The sequence below is a fragment of the Rutilus rutilus genome, assembly GCF_951802725.1.
Source record: "Rutilus rutilus genome assembly, chromosome: 18".
Lineage (NCBI taxonomy): Eukaryota > Metazoa > Chordata > Actinopteri > Cypriniformes > Leuciscidae > Rutilus > Rutilus rutilus.
In genome coordinates this window covers 1,576,392-1,600,958 of record NC_140231.1, presented here as the reverse complement: position 1 = coordinate 1,600,958, position 24,567 = coordinate 1,576,392, and the positions used below count along the sequence as shown (strand labels likewise).

General features: G+C 38.1%; 1 protein-coding gene across 1 annotated transcript in view; it reads right to left on the bottom strand.

Moving 5' to 3' along the window:
* The window catches only part of fstl4 (follistatin-like 4), a 231,170-nt gene that overhangs the window by 197,362 nt on the left and 9,241 nt on the right, over positions 1-24,567 (bottom strand). Inside the window, exons 2-3 of the mRNA XM_084386854.1 lie at positions 13,301-13,439; positions 5,722-5,755 (exon numbers count right to left, since the gene is read on the bottom strand). Coding sequence (XP_084242980.1) covers positions 5,722-5,755; positions 13,301-13,429 — 163 coding nt within the window. The 5' untranslated portion in view covers positions 13,430-13,439. The remainder of the gene's footprint in view (positions 1-5,721; positions 5,756-13,300; positions 13,440-24,567) is intronic.

The following is a 24,567-nucleotide window of genomic DNA, read 5'->3' as shown; positions in this document are numbered from 1 at the left end:
CACACCAGAAAATGCAATAACTGACACCGTCGCACCGTTATGACGGTGTCGATATCGTTATCGCGTGCCAGCCTCCCTCGGGTTTGAATCGGAGAGGATCGAGTAGGACCGGTTACACATGCCGAAGAGACGCATTAAAACACATAATTAACAACTAGTTGTTCAGTCCGGTTCCGAACACACTGTGTCAAATCTTTGTGAATGCGGTTCCTGAGTTTGGTTGAAGAATGCGGTGTTCACTCCTGTGGATTACTGAGCTGTGTGTGTGCAGAACAGGATTAAGCACTAAAAGGTGGATCATGTGACGCCCGGAGGCAAGACAAGGCTTTCCTCCACTGCCCGCCAGTCATCCTTACCAGGTTTGCATCAGTAATAATGTAGTAAGACTGCATTTATACTGAATTTGATCTTTTAATATCACTGTTTTAGAACATTAAGGCACTTTAAGGGAGGGTTGCACCAATAATGATGAAGCGTCTCGGTTCACCCTCCGTTTCAGGAGGTTCTGCTGTTTCTCATGAAATGTGTCTCTATAGCACGCATTGTGTTTTATCCTGCAATTTATACGCCAAAATTAGTTTTTACGTGCATATGATACACTATGGCGTGTAATACGCACGTACCCCACACTACTAATCCTACGGGTTTACAGCGTATCATATGGGACAGCAGATGTAAAATAGCCTTTTGGCTCATTTTGGCACACTGTACATTTAATGATGTATTATTAGTATGCATTGTCCCTGTTAAGGCGAGACACGGCAGGCAAAAACATCGTTTTTTTTTTACTGGTCAATTTTGAGATTTGGGGATATTTGTCTTCAGTAACATGTCTTCTTTCAGACTTCTTTCAGACGAAATACACATTTAGGTCTTTATTTTATTACACTTTGTCTGTTTGTGTCTGTAGATTTCTCCTAAATTCAACAAAAGTTTGCGTTCTTAATCAACATGCTGCTCCGCGATCTCTGCCGGCAGCCTGTCATCACACACACCGTTAGGAAGCTCTCTCTCTCTTGTGTACAATCCTGTCGGATCCAAATATGGTCATTTCCTTTTTATCAGCAACCAATCGTGAAAGTAAAAGGGCTGAATGCGCAATCTCATTGGCTGATGATAAATCTTTAAAGCCCGTTTTCTCAAAATGACTTTTCTCTCCGAAATCTCCACTTCAGTAGCACCTATACACCAAACTCTCCAGTCTTGTACCTAGTTATATTATGAAGACATTTACAGAGGGATTTGTAAATATATTATTCCTAGCCTGATTTATATAACATTTTATTCCAAAAAACATGGTGAAAATCATTTTTTTAAGGCTATTGACAGTATTTTCTGATTTACAGGATAACGAAAGTAGATATCCATAAATCCCTCTGTAATTTTTTTCCCATCTAATATGTGAACACAATGAAAAAATTATTTTTAACCTGGCTTTATCCAATACTCAGATATCGTTTTTTAAAATATATGCAAATTAGTGCATATTTGATTAGATATTGCCTGATTTGCATTTTTAAACATTAAATTACAGAAAACTTGTAATAAATTTTTTTCTCATCTTAATGTAGGTAATCAACTGGGAAAGTTTCATGGTAATATCTGCTAGTTAAAAATGTTACCCTATTCACCTGTAGTGTCTCGCCTTAAATAAACCTAAAAAAAAAAAAAAAAAAAAAACCACCGAAACCTTGCATATAAATTGCACGATAAATACAATGCACGCTCTAGAGACGCATTTCATGAGATCGGGTTGTGTACATAGATCACAAGTGCCCAAAACGTGCATCTTGTTCGCATACTTTTGTGTTTGAGATGGAATATTGATAGGCAATTGAAGTGATAGAGCTATGATTGAAAACTATGAGCTGATAACTGATTTAACTTCAGTGTGTGCGTGGCCTTTAATGCTGGTAACGCAGGGCTGATGGTGTACATCGGTACGTTACAGACGCGTTTCGTCACGAGTTGTGTTGTAATGTGGATGTGACCGGAGTGATTGCTTTATTAGTTCAGGGCTGGGGACTGAGACTAACAAAACCATCCGAAACCTTCAATCCATTACAGACAGCCGTGACCCAGAGAGCCAGGCGAGGTGCTGCGCCTTATCCAATTCCCTTCCAATTAGAAGAAGCTTTGCCTGGTGATATCATGTCATTCTCAGCAGTAACAAACCTCTGGTTGTGATTTCCGGCTAATGAATCCTGGCGGTTCAGCCTGAATGTGGCAGATCTGATTGTGCATTGTTTCTCCCACAAAAGAGGTGTTTCTCACAAGCGCTCTCACGTCTGTCTTCTCGAGTGACCTTTTCGGCAGGCTGCCTAAGGCATGTTATTTATTTATGATTTGTGTGGAAGGCAAAAGGCTGTCAGCCGGCCCTGTTATCGTGTGGTCATCCACTCAAGTGTCTGGGTGGCTGGCGTTCAGAAACTGGGGCAGTCTGATTAATGTCAGCGTCTCGAAGCCAAACGCACAGACATGACAACAAAGAGGACTCTCTGGGAGAGAGGGAAACTGAGATAACACACGCAGACGCGCGCATGAGAGGAGGAATCAAACATGCCATTGCATGTTTTGTTAAGTTTAGTCCGAAGCCAGGGAATAATTAGTCCCTACGGGGAAATCTGCATCTCATTTGCATATTTCTGACACTCTGGAGTGAGGCTGTCAACCACAGAGGATGGGAAACTTTCTCTCCGAATGATTTCTGTCAAGCTTTTGATCTGCCATACTTTTTACAAGGTGTAAACCCATAAAAGTAAGACGTCACTTTGCAAATGCAGCTCAAATCCGAATCAACAGCTCCTTTAGCATTGCCGTCCAGCAAACTACACACTAAAGAGAGAATTCTGCCATTATTTACTCGCCCTCACTCACTCATTTACTCACAAACTGTGTAATGTATCATGTTAATGTTGAAGTTAGAGACTGGGTAATAATAACAGCCATCGTCATAAACCTGCGCTTGTTTAAATGTACATTCAGTGCAACATTAGAGTGTTTTTTGAGCCACTAAGTGTCTTTATATGAAATTTCATAGTCTTTGAAATAAGGTTAAAGTTGTACTGATGAATGTTCTGACAAGCGTTTATGGTAAACTCAAATTGCATTCCCATTGAAACTTACATGTCATGTATTTAAATATATTTGTAATGACTTTGCAATTTAGTACTTTACAGTTTTTCTCGATTGTTTACACACATTTTCTGGTACTTGAGACACAATGACCACAACATGTAACTCATTCACCAACCCCCTGAACCAATCCTGCTAAACTACAAGCACAATTCCTGCTTTACACTCAAATTGCAGGTCTAAAACACACTTTTTTCAAAACACTACACACAATTCTCTGCTTTTGGCACAATTTTCATGCAGAAAATCTCTTGTTTTCACAAGGAACACACTGCCATTCAGATATGCACACTGACTCATCACATGGGCAAACACCCGTCACACAGTTTTACAATTAGCAATCAGAGCTTTAGCATAAAAGGGCAACAGGTGAGCTCTTCAATGGAGCAATGAAGGCCAACACTGGATTTTTTTATTTATTACTGTAACTGTATACTGTAAATTCTGCTGTTGTTTTGTATGTAGACCACTGTATGTACAACTTTGTGTTGGTTGGGATGTACATTGTTTTTGTGGGAAAAATAAAATATATTTGTTACCGTGTATTTGTGTGTTCTGAGTATAAAAACAATATTTTACAGATATTTTACAACACACTTATGTATGTACTGTCTGTAGTAAGTGTAACACTGAGCCAAAAAAGGCCTAAGTCATTATGATGAATGGAGAAGAAGTGTTTTCCATTCATCATAGTGTTTTACATTGAGCACATCTGTGTTCAACTGGTTCTTATAAATGTCTATTCATATGATGGTTTGTGTGTGTCATTTGAAAACAAAATACCATTTTGAGAAGAAATAACATTGTTTTGAATGTAAAGTTTCATTTTGCAGGAGAATTGAGGGGTTTTGCCCATTGTGTGTGTGTTTTTGGATTTGTGTGTAGAGTTCTGAGAATATGAGGCATGCTTTCAGAAAATGTGTGTAAACAATCGAGAAAAACTGTAATTGAAGTGCTTTACATTTGCTTTAGTATGCAAGTCAACACATCAAATTAAGAGCATTTCTTTAAAGCATGACAAAAGATTATTAAAACATAATTATATTAAAAAAAGAAAAAAAGAATTATAGTCATGAAAGTGTGCACGTGAGTTTGCTGGCTATGCTCTCTCTCAGACAATCATTTCATTCAAATAAAAAGGCCACAATGATGTGCAAAGGTCATTTCTGATTAGGCAATGTCAAAGCGCTCTACAATCAATACAGAAACACAAATCATTACTGTTATACAGAACAACAACCACAGCCAATCTGATGCCTGCACTCAACACACAGAAAACCCTCTGATGGCAGAAACAAACCAACCAAAAAAAACACACTTTTGTTACAGTTTTTTCCAATTGCTAACACACAATTTTGCAAACTAGGCTGGTTTTATCAAAATACTGAACACAATTCACAAAACCACACACCCAAACTGCAAAATACCTCATATATCCTGCAGAATGAAGCACTGCAACCAAACCTACACATAGCATTATCAAAATCAAACTTGTGCTCTTCATTCATATTAGCAGATCTTTGTCTGACCAGCTACACACTGTTGTGTGTAATGAAGAGCACTCTCATCTTCAGTATGCTTTGCCATAATACTAAAATAGTTCAAATTGTAGAAAATCCTTCAGATTGTTCACATACACAGAAATATTTGCAGACACACACACACACATGCTGTTAAAACATATATATATATATATTTTTTTTCACCAAACAAGTCAGTGCAACATATGCACAGGAGATATATTTACATTGGACTGAACACAAATATGCTCACGAAAAACAGTAAACTGAAAAAGATTGAAGTGTTAACAGTTAGGCATTGAGGTGTTTGGTCAGGTGACACATGTATCGGCCAATCAGATCATGGAGTGTCATTTTGAATGGCAGTGTTTTGAAATGGCAATCATGTGACTTCATGTCAGATTGTTGTGTGTTACGCAGAGAACCGTGTTCAGTGTGTTTAAAAAGTGCCATTTTGAATTGCAAAATGTGTGTAAAGCAGAAAATGTGTTCAGACTTTTGGAGACGTGAGAAGAGGTTTTGCTCTCCGTGTGTCAGTTTCAATAATTGTGCTGCGCATGTCATTTTAGTGTGTTAGCAATTGGAAAAAACTGTAATCTAACTGACAAAGAGACTATCACTACACACTTGCATACGCTGTTAACCAACATGCAGTTTTCCCAACGGATAATCCCACAAAACATCAGCAGCCGAAGCTGAATTCAACTAAAACACCCCAAACTCTTGGAAAAGGGGTTCAGTGGGATTCTCTATAGATCCTGATAGGGTTCTTAGCTCAATTTTAAACAACCCTTTATGCCAAAAAGGTTCTAAAAAAGTTAAAGTATGTATGAGTATAAAGTATGTTTATGAGCTGTTTAATTCATAAAAATGCACTTTTTTACATAAATGTACATTTTAAATGATTGAATTAAAACTAAATCCATAAATCCAATGATGGGAACCCTTAAACGGTCCAATATAAGAACCTTTTCAAGAGTGTAAGCTAATCAGTTGTGTTACTGGTTCAACAACAGCGGTTCGTCAGCGGTTCAAGGAACATCAGAAATATGAAGCTTGGACTTACTTGGCTTGACTTTATTTTCAACTCCTCCATATTTCTGCAAAAGAAAAGGGAGCAAAAATCAATACGCAATCCATAACTGTGGGCTTTATTCCCCAAAAGAGCCAGTAAAACAGAAAATGTAAACTGTTTTATTGTAAACCAGATCGACAGAAACGTTAAGATATGTGGACTAAATCACCAGGAAGAAGTCTGTAATTTCACCAGAAGATCCAGTTATGACATTTTTATTACAAATAAAAGGTAAAGCATATAAAAATAAAAAATATATATATAAAAAACACACACACACACATATATATATATATATATATATATATATATATATATATATATATATATATATATATACACACACATATATATATATATATACACACACATATATATAGAAAACATTTTTTTTAATGGTTTTTTTTAATGTTTTAACCTATTAATCACAATAAGATAAATAACATGCATTTAGAAAATTCTCATTTCATTCTTACTTTAAAGGACATCATTCTGCATCTAAGATGTGCATAAGCGCTTTTGTTCAACAATCCATCCAATCAGCAACTGAATGATTTTTTTTCTTTTTTCAATAATCCTATTTACTCTGATGTACGTAACAATATACAAAAAGAAAGAGTCGCGGCCGATCGTCACTTCCCACTGAACAGTTGATAAGAGTTGGGATATTGTGCATGTGACTTATAGTGTACTGTATCAGTCCAACAGTTACTGTGCCATTTTAATGCACAGTTTTAAATGATACAATAGTTGCACACGAGCTTCAGACGCCGTCACGCCGAGGCGTTCCCCATAGCACTGACATCAGACGTCACAGTCGTAACCGGAGACGTTTCCCTGAACTCCTCACATCAAGCGAATGACTACGAATGACTTGGAATATAGAGCAAAAAACTATAATGTAGTGAAAAGCTAACATAGACTGAGATTGAGAAGTATTTATATGAAACACCCTCAAGAAACGTTCAAAAGATCAGATGTTCGTTGAACAAAAATATGTCAAAGTTACAATCGCTGGGTTTCATTAATAGTTTTTAGAGCATGAAAAGACATCAGTTTTTCACCGTGGTGTTCTATACATTAATCTGCCTGAGAAAATGAAGTGAAAATGATGTTTTTAATCATCTGTTGGGACCCTTTATTGTTTCAACCCAGAATGGTTAAGATAACACTGAAAGCCTTTAGTTATCACTTTAGAGACGAGTTTTGTTTCCAGTCGAACACACACACCATTCCACTCAAACGGAGACAATGGACTGACGAACATAATAAACTTCTGATGTTGATAAATGAGGACATATTGATGAGTCTGAGACGTGGTTTCCGACATAACTCAAAAGTGATTGAAAAACTGCAGAGATGGCAGGACAGGTCGGGTCACGGACAGTGGAACAACATAAATAGATGTTTCATTATTTCTTATTCCATTGAAATTAAAGTTCCCATAATGTGAAATTACAAATAAACAACAAAATATATGGATGATACAGTAAATTGAGCCACTTCAATTAAATTAAATTAAATTAAATAAATATCTGTCATTTGAAAGCCTTATTATATGCCGTAGCCTACAGCAAAATGTTGAACCCTTTCCGTTTTACATTTTCATGATCAGGAAAACTCATTTGAGGAGAACAATATTAACCTGTGCAATATACAGTTCTGGATTCTGATGCAAAAGCAGTCGAGAATCACTGCAACACTCTTAGAAAAAAGGGTTCAATGTTCTTTATAGGTTTCTTGGCCCAATTTTAAAGAAGATGGTTGTACATAAGGAGAAATGTCTGAGCTTGAGCTTTGGATACAGACCTAAGTCTTGTTTTAAAGAAAACACTCAGCAGATTATTGCTGAAGGGAAAGCACTTCAAAAAATAAAGTATGAAAAGGTTGTGGAAGTTTAAATTGACAGTAAATCAAATTAACTGTACTTAATATTTTTTCTAGGGCTGTCAAAAGATGAATCGCGATTAATCGCATCCAAAATAAAAGTTTGTGTTTACATAATATATGTGTGTGTACTGTGTATAATTATTTTGTATATATCAATACACACACATGCATGTATATATTTAAGAAATAGTTGCATACATATACTGTATATATTTATATATAATTTATATTATATATAAATATAATTTTTTTATATATAAATTACACATTTTTCTTAAATATATACAAGCATGTGTGTGTATTGATATATACAAAATAATTATACACAGTACACACACATATATTATGTAAACACAAACTTTTATTTTGGATGCGATTAATCGCGATTCATCTTTTGACAGCCCTAATTTTTTCTTTTATATAAAATATATATTTTACAAAATATTTTTTACTATAAAATCAAAGCCATATATCTAACCAAGTTGTGTTCCAAATTTGAAGTTGATATCACAAAAATTGAAGTTCCCATGAGATTTTGTTTAGGCGTAATACCAGAAATAGCCACTGGTGACATTGAATTCCATTGAACTTAATTGTATGCATTCTGCCGTAACAAATTAATACATTTCTGTCCAAATATCACTTCTGTCACAAAATATGGAACCTTTCTGACAATATGTGTTTTGTTAAGATTAGAAAAGGTTTTGATCATAAATGATGAAACATGATGACGCCCAAAAGGGGAGGAGCCTGATAAAAGAATTTAGAGTGCCGTTTCTATGGTAACGCAACGTCCAATTTCAAAACAGTTTTCACAGGATGAATTCTGAGTCGTAAGCTTTCAAATGAGACATAATTTATGATAAATATGTGATGTAATAAAAAAAATATATATATATTATACTTTTTAGAGGATGATGTTATTTTATATTTTTTTTATTGACAAATACTAGATTATATGTTTTATTATGAACTTTTAGCAAGAAAACCAAAGTTTCAATTATTAAAAGTGTGTGCGTCGACTTTTTGCGACAAACGCCAGAACTCCTGTAATGATGTAGATTTTTTGAGGTGCACTCTTGTCGTAAATTCATCTATTACTGTTCCCTCATAATTTGTAACAAAAAAAAACAGTGCTAAAATATCTATTTAGGAGTCTTAGACCTTTCCAACGATATATAGTTTGTCATGATTAGATTAGGATTTAAGTGTAATATAGTGAAGTAAACTTAGGCGACGGTGACAATGATTGCAGAATACTTGTTTAATGGAATTAAATGTTTTCTAGTGACAGTGTGTTTACGAGCTGTTTAATTAAGAATTAAGAATTCAAATGAATGAATTAAAACTAAACCCCTAAAATGTTCTATATCTGAATTGCCTGACAGAACCTTTTCTTCTAAGAGTTTCGGTTAAAAACGTATGAAGTGTTTACTAATGGTACTGGATGTGGCGGCAGAAACCCATGCATATTTAATGCCTCCACATCTCTGATGAACGAACCGAGTGTGTGTTCGTGGGGTTAGTGTGTTAACACGAGTAGTTCGGGAGATTGGGTTCAAGCTGAGGGCTTTGACAGCATACGCACCGCTGAACAGACGGCACTTTCAGATGTCTGCGTTTATTTTCACACGTCTGTGTTTGACACGGGCTCGTTCTAGCTAAATCTAAGCCTAACGTCTGTAAACTCAGAGGCTTTAAGACACGAAGCTCTTTAAAGTCCTCGCGGTCTCATCAGGAACCCTGACCGAGGAACTCCGGCATTAACTCTCATCTTCTGGATCACTGGCCTGAATGATGCTGAGCAGAAGTGGCTTTCACTGACAAGTGTGATTTACATTATACATAGACAAATTTGGTTACACTTTATTTTAAGGTGTCATTGTTACAGTGTAATTATATATTTAAGTACTGAGTAATATTGAGTAACTACATGCACTTATTATAGGGTTAGGGTTTGATTTAGGCTTAGTTGCATGTAATTATGCATATTGTATTGTTATTACTATAGTAATTATATGTAACATATGTAACAATGACACTGTAAAATAAAGTGTTACCAAAAAATCATTTTTTTTTACATTTTGGGGTAACACTTTATTTTACAGTGTCCTTGTTACATATGTTACATGTTTTTACCATAGTAATAACAGTAAATTATGCATAATTACATGCAACTAACCCTCAACCAAACCGTAATCCTACCCTAACCCTATAGTAAGCCCATGTAGTTAATTGATATTACTCAGTACTTAAAGGGTAAGGGTATAATGCCCTTTTCACAAGATGTAAAATAAGTCTCTGATGTCCCCAGAGTGTGTGTGTGAAGTTTTAGCTCAAAATACCCCACAGATATTTTTATATATCATGTTAAAATTGTCACTTTTTGAGGGTGAGCAAAAACGCACCGTTTTGTGTCTGTTCCTTTAAATGCAAATGAGCTGCTGCTCCCAGCACAGGGGGCGGAGCTTCAACAGCTTGCACTCACGCACACATGCACTGAAAATTTCTAAAAATGTAAACTTTTATGTTCAAACCGGATTCAGATAATGATGGAGAGACTCAAGAAGAAGTGACAACATGTAGAAGCAACAGGACAATTCTGAATGGTTAGTTGATGAGTTTATGTAGCTGATGTGTAGTTATCTTCTAGTCATTGATTAGCATATTCTGTCTTGATAATCTATAAATCGTGTTCCGGGGGCGGGGTTTATGTAAATTCTAGGGTTGGTGATGTCACTAACCCGGGAGGAATGTGGTGTAGTCTCTACCAGCCGTTTGTTGTAGTCCTTAAAAAGTGATTTCTGTAAAAGCAAATATCTCCCTTTGCTCTGAACTTTGAGCGTTGTAACTTTGCAGATGTTGTTTATGCTCAAACAGCAACATTACACACTAACTACAGTTAGAAAAGTCAAATCATATTCAACCGGTCCTTTAATTATATAATTACACTGTAACAATGACACCTTAAAATGAAGTGTAACCCATTTTGGAATACATTTTGTTTATAAATGTGCATGAATAAATATGCAGGCACAAATATTTAATAAAAAAACACCTTTGCCGAAGCACTTGAATGTTATTTCCCACATCATCTGCAATGGTAAGATCGTATTGTGTGAGGAACAGAGGTATGGTTATAGATCGCTGTAACTCTCGAATCTCATTCAGAAAGAAAATCACAATCGGTCGCAAGAAACATGAAAGCAAGAGGCATTTCACATCACTGACGCCAGACTTGAGGAAGCACACGCAGTGAGTGGAACACAGATTTGATGATATGCTGCTTTTGTCGTGTGTGTCATCATGTGAAATAGAGCAGCACTGAAAATCATACACGCTTTTTCTTTTCTTTTTGAGTGCAGGATGATGACAAAATGAAGCCTTTATAGTTTAGCCTTGAGTAAAACAGTCACATGGAAGTGAAGTGGAGTGAAACACACAGACGCAACACTAAACAAGCGTATGCTTGATGTGCTGAGATGCATTAATGGATGCATTATTAATAAGCAATGAGAATACAATAGGAATTATAAAGACTAAATTAGGGCGCACAGTGAATCTGTGAGTCGGCAGAAACTATGAAGCGTGTTTGACCCCTGCGTGACCTTAACTCATCCAGCCGTCAGTGCTGTCGTCTGGAAAATGTGCTTGAGTCTGCAACTTCTCAAACCCACCCGAATCTCACAGGAGGAACAACACTGATTATTCTAGATTGAAACTAAATATTCAAGGCACGACACTCGCTTTGTCATGTGCTGGTCAGTGGTGAGATTTGGGGCTATTCTGCTTCCATAACGGAAGAAGAAAACAAACATCTAAAATACTCTTAAGTGTGTATTTTATTGCACTTTATTTGCACCCATAGAGTTCAAAGACAGTATATATCTGTAAAGGTGATAAATCTCCAGTTCAGCAGCTTCACACACACCAGACTTTACAGTGTTATTCCAATCTGTATTCATATATCATTCGCCTGACTTATAGAACATTATATTCCTAAAAACATGCTGAAAATCTATATTTTTTCTGTTTATTGACAGTATTTTTTTGATTTATGAAGTGGAAAAACAACAACCTCTGTAAAAACCTTTAAAAAAAATACATTTGGACCTTTCATCCAATGCTCAAATTTCAGGTCTGGAAAGTTATACAAATTAGAGCATATTTATTTAGATAATGGCTAATTTGCATATTTAAAGATAACATAAGAAAACTTGTAATACATTTTTTACATTTACATTTTTATTCTTAATGCAATTAATCAACTGCAGAATATGGTGAAATCTATTAGTTCATTTCTTTACCCTACTCTCCTGCTGTGTCTTGCCTAATAACTAACTAAAACAATAAGTTAGTTGAACTATATAGTGATGGTGAATTGCTAGTGTTTTGAGAGAGAGTGTGTGTGTGTGTGTGTGTGTGTGTGTGTGTGTGTGTGTGTGTGTGTGTGTGTGTGTGTGTGTGTGTGTGTGTGTGTGTGTGTGTGTGTGTGTGTGTGTGTGTGTGTGTGTGTGTGTGTGTGTGAGTGTGTGTGCATGTGCATGTGCGTGTGTGTGCTTGAAGATAAGGACATCATCAGCTCAAGATCCTCCTCAACATCTCCACAGACTGGAGAGGCTCATTAAGGGCGTTATTAACCCTCTTGATGGACATTATTCGGCATCAGTGCTACTGTGCTGTACTGTCGTTACTGTACTGTCATTACTGTACTGTCGTTACTGTACTGTCGTTACTGTACTGTCGTTACTGTATGCACTGCTTCATCTCAGCTGTAAACTCTCCAGAGTTCATCTCTAACCCAGAGTTGACAGATAATGTTTTAGACGAATAACAAATTAAATCGAATAATAAAAAAAGTATTTGTTTGCCGCAGTCACTGCTTGTTCTTGCTGGATAACAAGAGAGGATAAAGTTTGGTTGACTGGAGATGTGTGTGTGTGTGTGTGTGTGTTGTATATGGATTCTGCAAACTTGTTTTTTGTTCTTATAGTTTGGAAGAACTGCTGGTCTTCTGCCAACATCCACTTATACTTATATATAACAAACACACCGTACATCATGAACTGTTATGATTTGGTAACACTTTACAGTAAGGTTCATTAGTTAGCATTAGTTAACTACATTAGTTAGCATGAACTAATAATGAACTGCTCTTATACAGCATTTATTAATCTGTGTTAATGTTAATTTCAACATTTACTAAAACTTTATTAAATCTTGTTAGCATTAGTTAATGCACTGTGAACTAACACGAACTGCTGGATTATTATTAACTAACATTAACAAAGATTAATAAATACAGTAACAAATGTATTGCTCATTGTTAGTTCATGTTAGTTAATACATTAATGAGCAAATCGTTTCTGCCTTAAATTATTACATTGTTTAAATTAATAAATGTTTTTGTTGACTGTGATTTTGTATATATGTACATTTCTGAAATACACAACTAATCTAAATTATAATGTGCACTCATGCATTTTCTGTAAAGCTGCTTTGAAATGAAGTGTATTGTGAAAAGCGCTGTACAAATAAATGTGAACTAATGAACCGTATAGTGAAGTGTTACTGTACCTGTGATTCTGCTGAGTTTTTGAACTACTTTACACACACACACACACTCAAACACTGTAGCTCTGAGTGCCGGAACATTAGCAAAAGAGAAAATGTGACTTACTTCTTCCTGAAGTCTCTTTTGGACCTCCTTTACTGTGTTTCCAGTTCCAGCGCCGGCTCGCACTCCGTGAGCGAGACATAGTGAAGATCCCAGCAGAACGGACCAAACCCAAACACACAACCAGCCCATCAGCGCCAGTCTGTCAGGGGGAGAACCGGTGGATGATGAGCGTCAGATATAACACACACAGAGAGAGAGACAGAGAGAGAGAGAGCATTATCACTCGTCCAAGGTGTCTGATATACGGCTGCATGCGGTGACACTTTACAATAAGGTTCATTAGTTAACATTAATTAACTACCTTAGTAAACATGAACTAAGAATGAACAATACTTCTACAGCATTTATTAATCTCAGTTAATATTAATTTCAGCATTTACTGATACGTTATTAAAAGCAAAAGTTTTTAACATTAGTTAATGCACTGTGAACGAACATGAACAAACAATGAACAGCTGGATTTTTAACATTAACAAAGATTAACTGATATTAACTGACTATTGCTGATGGTTAGTTCATGTTAGCACATTAACTAATGTTAACTAATGAAGCGTACTGTAAAGTGTCACCAGTTTTCTTATGTTCAGGTCTATTGGATCCTGCATTTCTCCAGCAGAAGTTCACTCTGTGTGTGTCGCTATATTTCAGAGGCGTCCAAAACTACCAGTAGACGAAACACCACACACTGTGTGTGTAAAAGTGTGTAACTCAACTGAAATATGTGCTTCGGGAAACACAGATCTGGTTAGAAGTGAATGACAAGATGAAAACGATATAATGATATATCATTATACATCAAATTTGATGTTTTCATCTTGTCATTCACTTCTAACCAGATCTGCGTTTCCCGAAGCACATATTTCAGTTAAACATTGTATACAAGTATAATGTGTTTAACTCTTTCCCCGGCAGCGTTTGCCAGTCACTGCCAGCATGTTTTATCCTTTTCTCAAAATTGTGTTGTATGAATATCTGAACATGCAATACATCAAAAGACAGAACAGAGCCTCTGCTTTTAAACACACAAACAAAAAAACACTTTATTCTACATTCATGCATTCTTTTTTTTTTTTTTTAACACTTGAATTTGGGTAAGTTTAATTTAAAAAAGAAACATTTTGAACAAAAAGCTGAGAAAATTGCAAATTCAAACAATAAAATTTTTTAGAAAAAATGTAAAGCCAATAGGCCTGTCGCGATAGTCGATAAGTCAATTAATCGCACGATAAAAAAAAATGAGCTCGATAATTTTTCCGGCCGCGATAATTCCATTTGCATGCTTGTTTGTTTTCCTCGTCTCTCTCTCTCTCAGTCTCTACCAAAGAGACTGGATGACCACTCTCGGTTCTTTAGCGTATAGGAGGAGTGAACTCTCTTGTCAGTTGCATGGTCTTTGTGTGGGGAGGCGGCGCTTGTCAGTCACATGGTCTTTGTGTGGGAAAGCGCCGGCGGGACTGTTTGCGGCGACTGCCGGGAGAGAGAGAAGACGCTAGTTGTGAGTTGCGACAGCGAGCCCGATCACATGAAAATGCGTATCTATACCACGAATGTTATTTCTCGTGCCATTTATACGCCAAAAATAGTTTTTGCGTGCATATGATACGCTCTTTATGGCGTGTAATACGCACGCACTCCTCACCCCTAATCCTAACCAAGTATTTTCAGTGTGTAGCATACACGCAATAAAGCGCGTCTCCGTCTTCCCGACAGTACACAATCACTTGACAAAGTAACAGGAGGACAAAGTAACAGGAGTAACAGTGCAAAATTGTGCGATATGGCTTGTTGAGGCTTTTTTTTGTTTGTTTTGTTTACAAAGGTCCTAACTGCCAGTTTTGCCTGTTATGGAATGTATCACTATTTATGCCTAATGTCTAAAGCCTAATGTTTAATATTTTTTGAAGTGCAATTTTGTTTACATCCATTTTATTTATTAACAGACATTTATTTTGTTAACAGACACTAAGAGTCTTTTATTGTTTTTGGTTGTTTTAAATGTTTTCCGTTTTCAATGTTTAATATTCTTTAGAAATAAAAGTTTATAGATCGTTGAAAAGGTGTACCTGCATTATTATGCCATTATAATTATATTAAATGAAAATGGTCTCAGAACGACAATATTATCGTTTATCGCGATAATTTCTTGGACAATTTATCGTCCAGCAAAATTTGTTATCGTGACAGGCCTAAAAGCCAACGGTTGGGTTTTGTTCATATTTGACCCAAACAACCCAGCATTTGTAGAGTGTAAAGCTGGATCTGCTGTCAGACCGTTCCTTCATATAAACACGTGTAATTCACTGACAGTCTTCACAGAGAGCCAGAGTGAAACATCTCTAATGCTAACCAGACATGACTAAACTGAAGCGCAGACACGTGTATAATGTGTCTAGAATACAGCCATTTCATATCTCATACTATTACCAAAAGACACTCACATTAACACTTTTCATGAAGCTTCCAAAAGTTAACGTTAGCCAATGCATTAACTAACAACAAGCAATACATTTGTTACGGTATTTATTATTTTTTGTTAACATTAGCTAATAAAAACACAACTGTTCATTGTTAGTTCATGTTAGCTCAGGTCCATAAACTAATATAAGATACAACTTTTGATTTTATTAATGTATTGGTAAATGTTGAAACATAAATTATTAATTAATTGAAGTATTTTTCATTATTAGTTCATGTTAGCTAATGTAGTTAACTAACGTTAACAGATGAAACTTTATTGTGTTACCAACAGAGTGCATTAGTGCCATAGGAATAAAAAAAAGTCTTTGTTAAAGCGTTATAAGCCATGAACCAGCCAGCTACGTAATTATACAACTGCAAACTTTGATTTAAAGCAAAAAAAGTATTTGAAAATCAGACAAAGGTACAAGACTGTGAACAGCTTTAGCGAGGGAAAGAAATACAATTCCATCAAGTATTTTAAGAACGAAAGACCAAATCGATTTTGTGATTCGCAGAGCTTATCTTTAAAATAACTGTGTTTAAAACTAGTAAGTAAATATACTTAATATAGTTCGTAGTAAAAACTATATTGCCCATGCTGTACAGAGAAGAGCTAAAGAAGCTAAAGCTAAAGAGGCAGGGTTAAAGAAGCTAAAGAAGCTAAAGCTAAAGAGGTGGAGCTAAAGAAGCTAAAGCTAAAGAGATGGAGTTAAAGAAGCTAAAGCTAAAGAGGCGGAGCTAAAGAAGCTAAAGCTAAAGAGGTTAAAGAAGCTAAAGCTAAAGAGGCGGAGCTAAAGAAGCTAAAGCTAAAGAGACGGAGCTAAAGAAGCTAAAGCTAAAGAGACGGAGCTAAAGAAGCTAAAGCTAAAGAGGCTAAAGAAGCTAAAGCTAAAGAGGCGGAGCTAAAGAAGCTAAAGAGGCTAAAGAAGCTAAAGCTGAAGAGGCAGAGCTAAAGAGATCTTTTGGTGCTCTTTGCTTGTTTCGTCTCTTTGATTGGTGTAATTTTCTGTACATTACTATGAAATCCACTGTTAAACACAATCATTTTAAAGATAAGTCTTCAGTAATGTGGACTGACGGCTTCAACAGAAGCAACAGCGTCGAAGCTCACAGCAGGGCTGACTTTACAGGTTTAAAGGTGCTCTAAGCGATGCCACGCGTTTTTTAGGCCAAAACATTTTTTGTCACATACAGCAAACATCTCCTCACTATCCGCTAGCTGCCTGTCCCCTGAACACACTGTAAAAAAACGCGGTCTCTCTGGACACCACAGGCTCCACAAACTGCAACAAAAATAAACTGGGCTCACCCGCACCACGAAACACAACAAACAGTGTTCCAGCCAATCACTGGCAAGAAGTGTTTGAGGGTGGGGTTTGGGGGGGTTAGTGCGCGTGCACATGAAGGGGGTTGTGGAGGAGAGAGAAGCATGAAGAGGGAAGTTTGAATTATGGCCGACACACGACCAAAGAGACGACGTTTAGATGAACAAATTGCAAAGAAGAGGGAAAAGGAGAAGGAACGCACAAAATACCGAATTTACATCGGAAAAACCTTCGAAAGGTGGCGAGAACTCGGCCGGCAGAAGGGCTTCCAATCCAACATTCAGTTGCTCTGTTTTTGCAGAACAGGTAAATCCATTTTTCTTTCTAAAGAGACGTTCATGTTCGCCAAACCAACACAAGGATGTAATTAGCTAGAACTATGCAGTCAGCGTTAACTTTGGTGAATACAACATGTATGTTTCTCTAGCGATCATCTCTATTGTAAATGATCAAGCAAATTCACAGTAGGGCGACAATTTGTGTGTTTGTTATGAATTTGAATGTTCATTTATAGGCTATTGACAACTTTGACTAAATTTGTTTACGACGCCGCCGTTGTTTATGCTCACTGGGAAACGCAAAGCTAACATTATCATGCTATTATTGCGTCCTTGTATGGGAGCTATAGTAACCTCAGGTGGCGAAACGATTTTAAGATAATGTTTCTCTTTTCTGCATTCTGTTCTGCAATATATAAAAGCATTTATCTAACTTGGCGACATTACACATTGAATGAAGTATCAGTAAAACTTAACTTTGTTTGTAGTGACTACTTTGACTTTCCTTTATGCCGGAAGGGAGGGGAGGAGGGAGGAGACGGATGAGGAGGAGGGAGGGTCTAGCTAGCCTCCGCTTTGTTTGACAACAATTCGAATGTCAACAAGAAGTTACGACTCCCGGCATCGCTTAGAGCACCTTTAAGTTATCATTAAAAATCTATTTCCCTATGGAGAAAATGAGTTTTACTTCTGGAACTGACTCTATTACAGTTTTTACCAACTGCTTACACACAAAATCGTTTCATGTCACACGATTTTTGAAACCTCTCACTCAAAGTGCAAAACTACATGCCAAATCTTCAAAACCATAAGCTATTTCTCAGCCTTTGACTCAGTTTTCAATTGCATAAAACACTTTTTTCAAAACACTACACACAATTCTCTACCTAAAACACAAAGATCTATCAGGAAGTGACTTGCTTTCCTCTTCCAAACACAACCAATTAAAATGCTACACTTATTCACCAGGTCACACAGACACACTCCTCACATGTGCAAACACTAATTGCTTAACTGATCACTAACCAATCACTGCTTTACTTTAGTATAGATAGGCCTATAAATAGGTCAAAGGTCAGATTACCTGTTTTGCGGAGGAGGAGGAGGAGGAAGGGGCAGGGGACAACGAGGACAAATACCAAGAGGAGGAGGAGGAGGAGAAGGGGCAGGGGACAACGAGGACAAATATCAAGTGGAGGAGGAGGAGGAGGAAGAGGCAGGGGACAACGAGGACAAATATCAAGTGGAGGAGGAGGAAGAGGCAGGGGACAACAAGGACAAATACCAAGAGGAGGAGGAGGAGGAAGAGGCAGGGGACAACGAGGACAAATACCAAGAGGAGGAGGAGGAGGAGGAGGAGGAAGAGGCAGGGGACAACGAGGACAAATACCAAGAGGAGGAGGAAGAGGCAGGTTACAACGAGGACAAATACCAAGAGGAGGAGGAGGAGGAAGAGGCAGGGGACAACGAGGACAAATACCAAGAGGAGGAGGAGGAGGAGGAAGAGGCAGGGGACAACGAGGACAAATACCAAGAGGAGGAGGAGGAGGAGGACGAAGAGGAAGAGGCAGGGGACAACGAGGACAAATACCAAGAGGAGGATGAGGATGAGGAGGAGGAAGAGGAAGAGGCAGGGGACAACGAGGACAAATACCAAGAGGAGGATGAGGAGGAGGAAGAGGAAGAGGCAGGGGACAACGAGGACAAATACCAAGAGGAGGAGGAGGAGGCAGGGGACAACGAGGACAAATGCCAAGAGGAGGAGGAGGAGAAGGAGGAGGAAGAGGCAGGGGACAATGAGGACAAATACCAAGAGGAGGAGGAGGAGGAGGAGGAAGAGGCAGGGGACAATGAGGACAAATACCAAGAGGAGGAGGAGGAGAAGGAGGAGGAAGAGGCAGGGGACAATGAGGACAAATACCAAGAGGAGGAGGAGGAGGAGGAGGAAGAGGCAGGGGACAACGAGGACAAATACCAAGAGGAGGAGGAGGAGGAGGAAGAGGAAGAGGCAGGGGACAACGAGGACAAATACCAAGAGGAGGAGGAAGAGGCAGGGGACAACGAGGACAAATATCAAGAGGAGGAGGAGGAGAAGGAGGAGGAAGAGGCAGGGGACAATGAGGACAAATACCAAGAGGAGGAGGAGGAGAAGGAGGAGGAAGAGGCAGGGGACAATGAGGACAAATACCAAGAGGAGGAGGAGGAGAAGGAGGAGGAAGAGGCAGGGGACAATGAGGACAAATACCAAGAGGAGGAGGAAGAGGAGGAGGAGGAGGAGGAGGAGGAGGAGGAAGAGGCAGGGGACAACGAGGACAAATACCAAGAGGAGGAGGAGGAGGAGGAGGAGGAAGAGGAAGAGGCAGGGGACAACGAGGACAAATACCAAGAGGAGGAGGAGGAGGAAGAGGAAGAGGCAGGGGACAACGAGGACAAATATCAAGAGGAGGAGGAGGAGGAGGAGGAGGAGGAGGAGGAGGAGGACAAATAAGAGGGCAAATAAGAGAAGGAAGGAGAGCCATCTCTGATGAGATTAGGGCAACACTTGTTGATCATGTAATCCACCACGGTTTGACCATGAGAGAGGCTGGACTGAGAGTCCACTGAGACTGAGAGTCCAGCCCAACTTGAGTCGATTTACAGTGGCGTCCATAATTCGAACCTTCAGAAATGAGAACAGGTATGCAACTATCTAATGACTATTTTAGCATTATAGTAATGTACTGTAAAATCGTCCGGCATGTCCGTGCTACCATAGGTAAAGGTAAGGTTCGCACTCACTGCTTTCCTGGTGCTCGTGTTCTCGATGTCGCTGCACAGGTTCCCGGGATTCTGAACGGTGACGAGCCCGTCGGAGCTGTCGTGCTGCACGCGGGAACGAACGACATCAGGCTACGGCAGTCGGAGGTTCTGAAGAAGGACTACAGGAGCCTGATCGAGACGGTACGCAGCACATCGCCTGAAACAACGATCATCGTGTCTGGACCGCTTCCCACCTACCGACTAGGACACGAAAGGTTCAGTAGATTATTTGCTCTAAATGAATGGTTAATGTCATGGTGTAATGAACAGAGACTGCTCTTTGTAAATAATTGGAATCTTTTCTGGGAGCGACCTAGGCTCTTCCGTGCTGATGGCCTTCACCCCAGCAGAATCGGAGCGGCTATTCTGTCGGACAACATCTCCAAGACGCTACACACCATATGACTAGTAAGTCAAAGTCCAAATCACACTCTTTGCTGTCCAAACTTAATTGATATAAGTACCAATGTAGAACATTATATTGAAACTGTGTCTATTCCTCGTTTAGTGAGATCAAATAATAAATCTACTGCAGGATCTAAGAAAAATCTAATTGTGATTAAACCAGAAAATCTCAATATTAGTGAACAAAAACAATTTATAAAGCTAGGTCTTTTAAACATCAGATCGCTTACACCTAAGGCGGTTATTGTAAATGAAATGGTCACAGATAATAGTTTTGATGTACTTTGCCTTACTGAAACCTGGCTTAAACCAAATGATTATTTCGGTCTTAATGAGTCTACTCCTCCTGGATACTGTTACAAGCATGAGCCCCGTCTGATTGGTCGTGGCGGTGGTGTTGCTATAATCTATAAAGATATTCTTACTGTTACTCAGAAAACAGGTCACAGGTTTAATTCGTTTGAAGTACTTGTGCTACATGTTACTCTCTTAGATGTAAGAAAGAAATCCATATTATCTCTAGCCTTGGCTACCGTATATAGACCGCCTGGGCCTTACGCTGATTTCCTAAAAGAGTTTGCAGACTTTCTCTCAGATCTTTTGGTCAATGTCGATAAAGCATTAATTGTTGGAGATTTTAACATACACGTAGATAATTCAAATGATGCTTTAGGGGCTGCGTTTACAGATTTATTAAACTCCTTTGGGGTCAAGCAAAACGTAACTGGTCCCACTCATCGTCTTAATCATACGCTAGATTTAATTATATCACATGGAGCCGATCCAACCGATATAGATATTATACCGCAAAGTGATGAAGTCACTGACCATTACATGGTCACTTGCATACTACGTACCGCTGAAATTTGTCATGTTGCGCCGCGTTATCGACCAGGCAGAACAATCCTTCCAACCACTATAGATAGATTCTCAAATAGCTTACCTGATCTGTCTCAGCTGCTCAGTGAACCCAAACAAACAGATGAACTAGAGGAAATGACTAGCACTATGAGCACCATTTTCTCTAGTACATTAGACATCGTTGCACCAATTAGATTAAAAAAGGTTAGAGAGAAAACTAAAGCACCATGGTACAACAGTGTTACGCATGTTCTAAAGAGAGAAACTCGTAATTTAGAGCGTAAATGGAAACAAACTAATCTAGAGGTCTTTAGAATCGCATGGAAAGACAGTATGTCACGTTATAAAAAGGCCCTAAAAGCAGCCAGGGCTGAGCATCTCCGCAAACTAATAGAAAACAACCAAAACAATCCAAGGTTTTTATTTAACACCGTCGCTAGACTAACAAATAAACAGACGTTACCGGAGCAAAATATTCTGTCACAGTGTAGTAGTAATGATTTTATGAATTTCTTCACTGAGAAAATAGAAAGCATCAGAAACACAATTGTAAATGTACAATCTTTAATGGTGTCTTATGATTCAGCCTCAATTATCACCCCGCAAGAACAATTACAGCGCTTTGCAACTATAGGACAGGAAGAGTTAAATAAACTTATCATTGCATCTAAACCAACAACGTGTTTATTAGATCCAATACCAACTAAACTACTGAAACAAGTGTTACCTGTAGTGGAAGAGCCTCTTCTCAATATTATTAACTCGTCTTTATCCTTAGGTCATGTTCCAAGAATATTCAAGTTGGCAGTTATAAAACCTCTTATTAAGAAACCACAATTAGATCATAATAACCTAGCAAATTACAGACCCATTTCAAATCTTCCATTTATGTCTAAAATACTAGAAAAAGTGGTGTCCGCTCAACTGTGCTCTTTCTTGCAAGAAAATGATATCTATGAAAAGTTTCAGTCAGGATTCAGGCCGCACCATAGCACTGAAACTGCGCTTGTTAAAATTACAAATGATTTACTTCTAGCTTCTGACCAAGGCTGTATCTCAATACTAGTTTTACTTGATCTTAGTGCTGCGTTCGATACTATAGATCACACAATACTCTTAGACCGACTACAAAACTACACTGGTGTTCAGGGACAGGCATTAAACTGGTTTAGATCGTACTTATCAGACCGTTACCATTTTGTCTGCGTAAATGGGGAAAAATCGAAGATAACGTCAGTAAACTACGGTGTACCGCAAGGATCTGTGTTAGGCCCTCTGCTATTCTCAATATATATGCTGCCACTTGGTAATATTATAAGAAAACATGGAATTAATTTCCACTGTTATGCTGATGACACTCAATTATATATTTCATCACGACCAGATGAAAACGCTAAATTATCTAAATTAACAGAGTGTGTTAAAGATATAAAATACTGGATGACATGTAATTTTCTGCTATTAAATTCAGATAAAACGGAGGTATTACTTATTAGTCCAAAAAACTGCCCACAAAACCTCTTACAATACAACTTTAATTTAGAAGGGTGTCCTGTTACTTTATCCTCTACAGTAAAAGACCTGGGTGTTATATTAGACCGCAACTTGTCTTTTGAAAATCATATTTCATATGTTACAAGAACAGCCTTTTTCCACCTTAGAAACATTGCTAAGCTACGTAACATGCTATCTGTTTCTGATGCAGAAAAGTTAGTTCATGCATTCATGACCTCGAGACTAGATTACTGTAATGCTTTATTAGCTGGTTGTCCTGCATCCTCAATAAACAAGCTACAGTTAGTCCAAAATGCCGCCGCTAGAGTTCTTACTAGATCAAGAAAATACGATCATATAACACCAATTCTGTCGTCTCTACATTGGTTACCTATAAAGTTCCGTATCAATTACAAAGTATTGCTACTGACCTATAAAGCCCTAAATGGTTTAGCTCCCGTGTATTTAACGGAACTTCTATCGCCCTACAATCCATCGCGCTGTTTAAGATCACTAAATTCGAGGCTTCTGGTCATTCCTAGGATATCTAAGTCCACTAAAGGAGGGAGAGCTTTTTCACATTTAGCTCCTAAACTGTGGAATGGCCTTCCTGATATTGTTCGAGGCTCAGACTCGCTGTCCCAGTTTAAAACTAGATTAAAGACGCATCTCTTCAGCCAGGCATTCACATAATACTTACATTTTATACTACAGTTGAGACGACTCGACGCGGGCGATGTTTATGCCCTAAATCAATACATGATTAACTAACTGTATTTCTCTATGTACATTTCTGAAATGCACTTTCTGTAAAGCTGCTTTGAAACAATATGTATTGTGAAAAGCGCTATACAAATAAATTTGAATTGAATTGAATTGAAAATACGTATGACTGCATAGTATTGCATAAACATTTGTAACTTTAAGCCATCCATTTACTGCACTGCATTGAATGAATGAGGTTGGTTATCATGCTGTACTACATTTTTTTGTAAATGGTTTACAGTTCCTATGCTGAACACATACTGTGTTTCAATTCTGTACAGAGTGGAAAGGCAAAGACATCATCGAGGACGAGGACACTTGTTTACAGATGTACAAGAGACTGCAATTATAAATATGGTTTTGGCCAACAATGCAATTAGGATTCGAGAGATAAGAGAGCATATCTTGAATAATGACACCATATTCAACAGCATCAATGCTGTAAGCCTGTCGACCATACAACGCATCCTCCAACAGCACCAAGTGACGATGAAACAACTTTACAAGAAACTCTGACAGAGTCAAGAATCTGCGACATGACTTTGTAGAGGTATGTATGTATGCAACACTACTTCCAGTACTTCAGACATACCATATTTACTCATCTGTATATCATTTTGTCTGTTACAGAGAGTATTGGAGATGGATGCCCATGTAATTCGCCACAGATTTATTTATGTGGATGAGGTTGGCTGCAAAACCAGGCGCCGTGGACGAAATGTAATAGGACAGAGGGCAATTACCAATGTCCCTGGACAGCGTGGGGGTAATATAACCATGTGTGCTGCCATCACTCAAAACGGGGTCCTCCATCACAATGCCACACATATACTCACTTTTCTGGATGCAATTCACACAATGCTTGTCCCTGATCCAGATC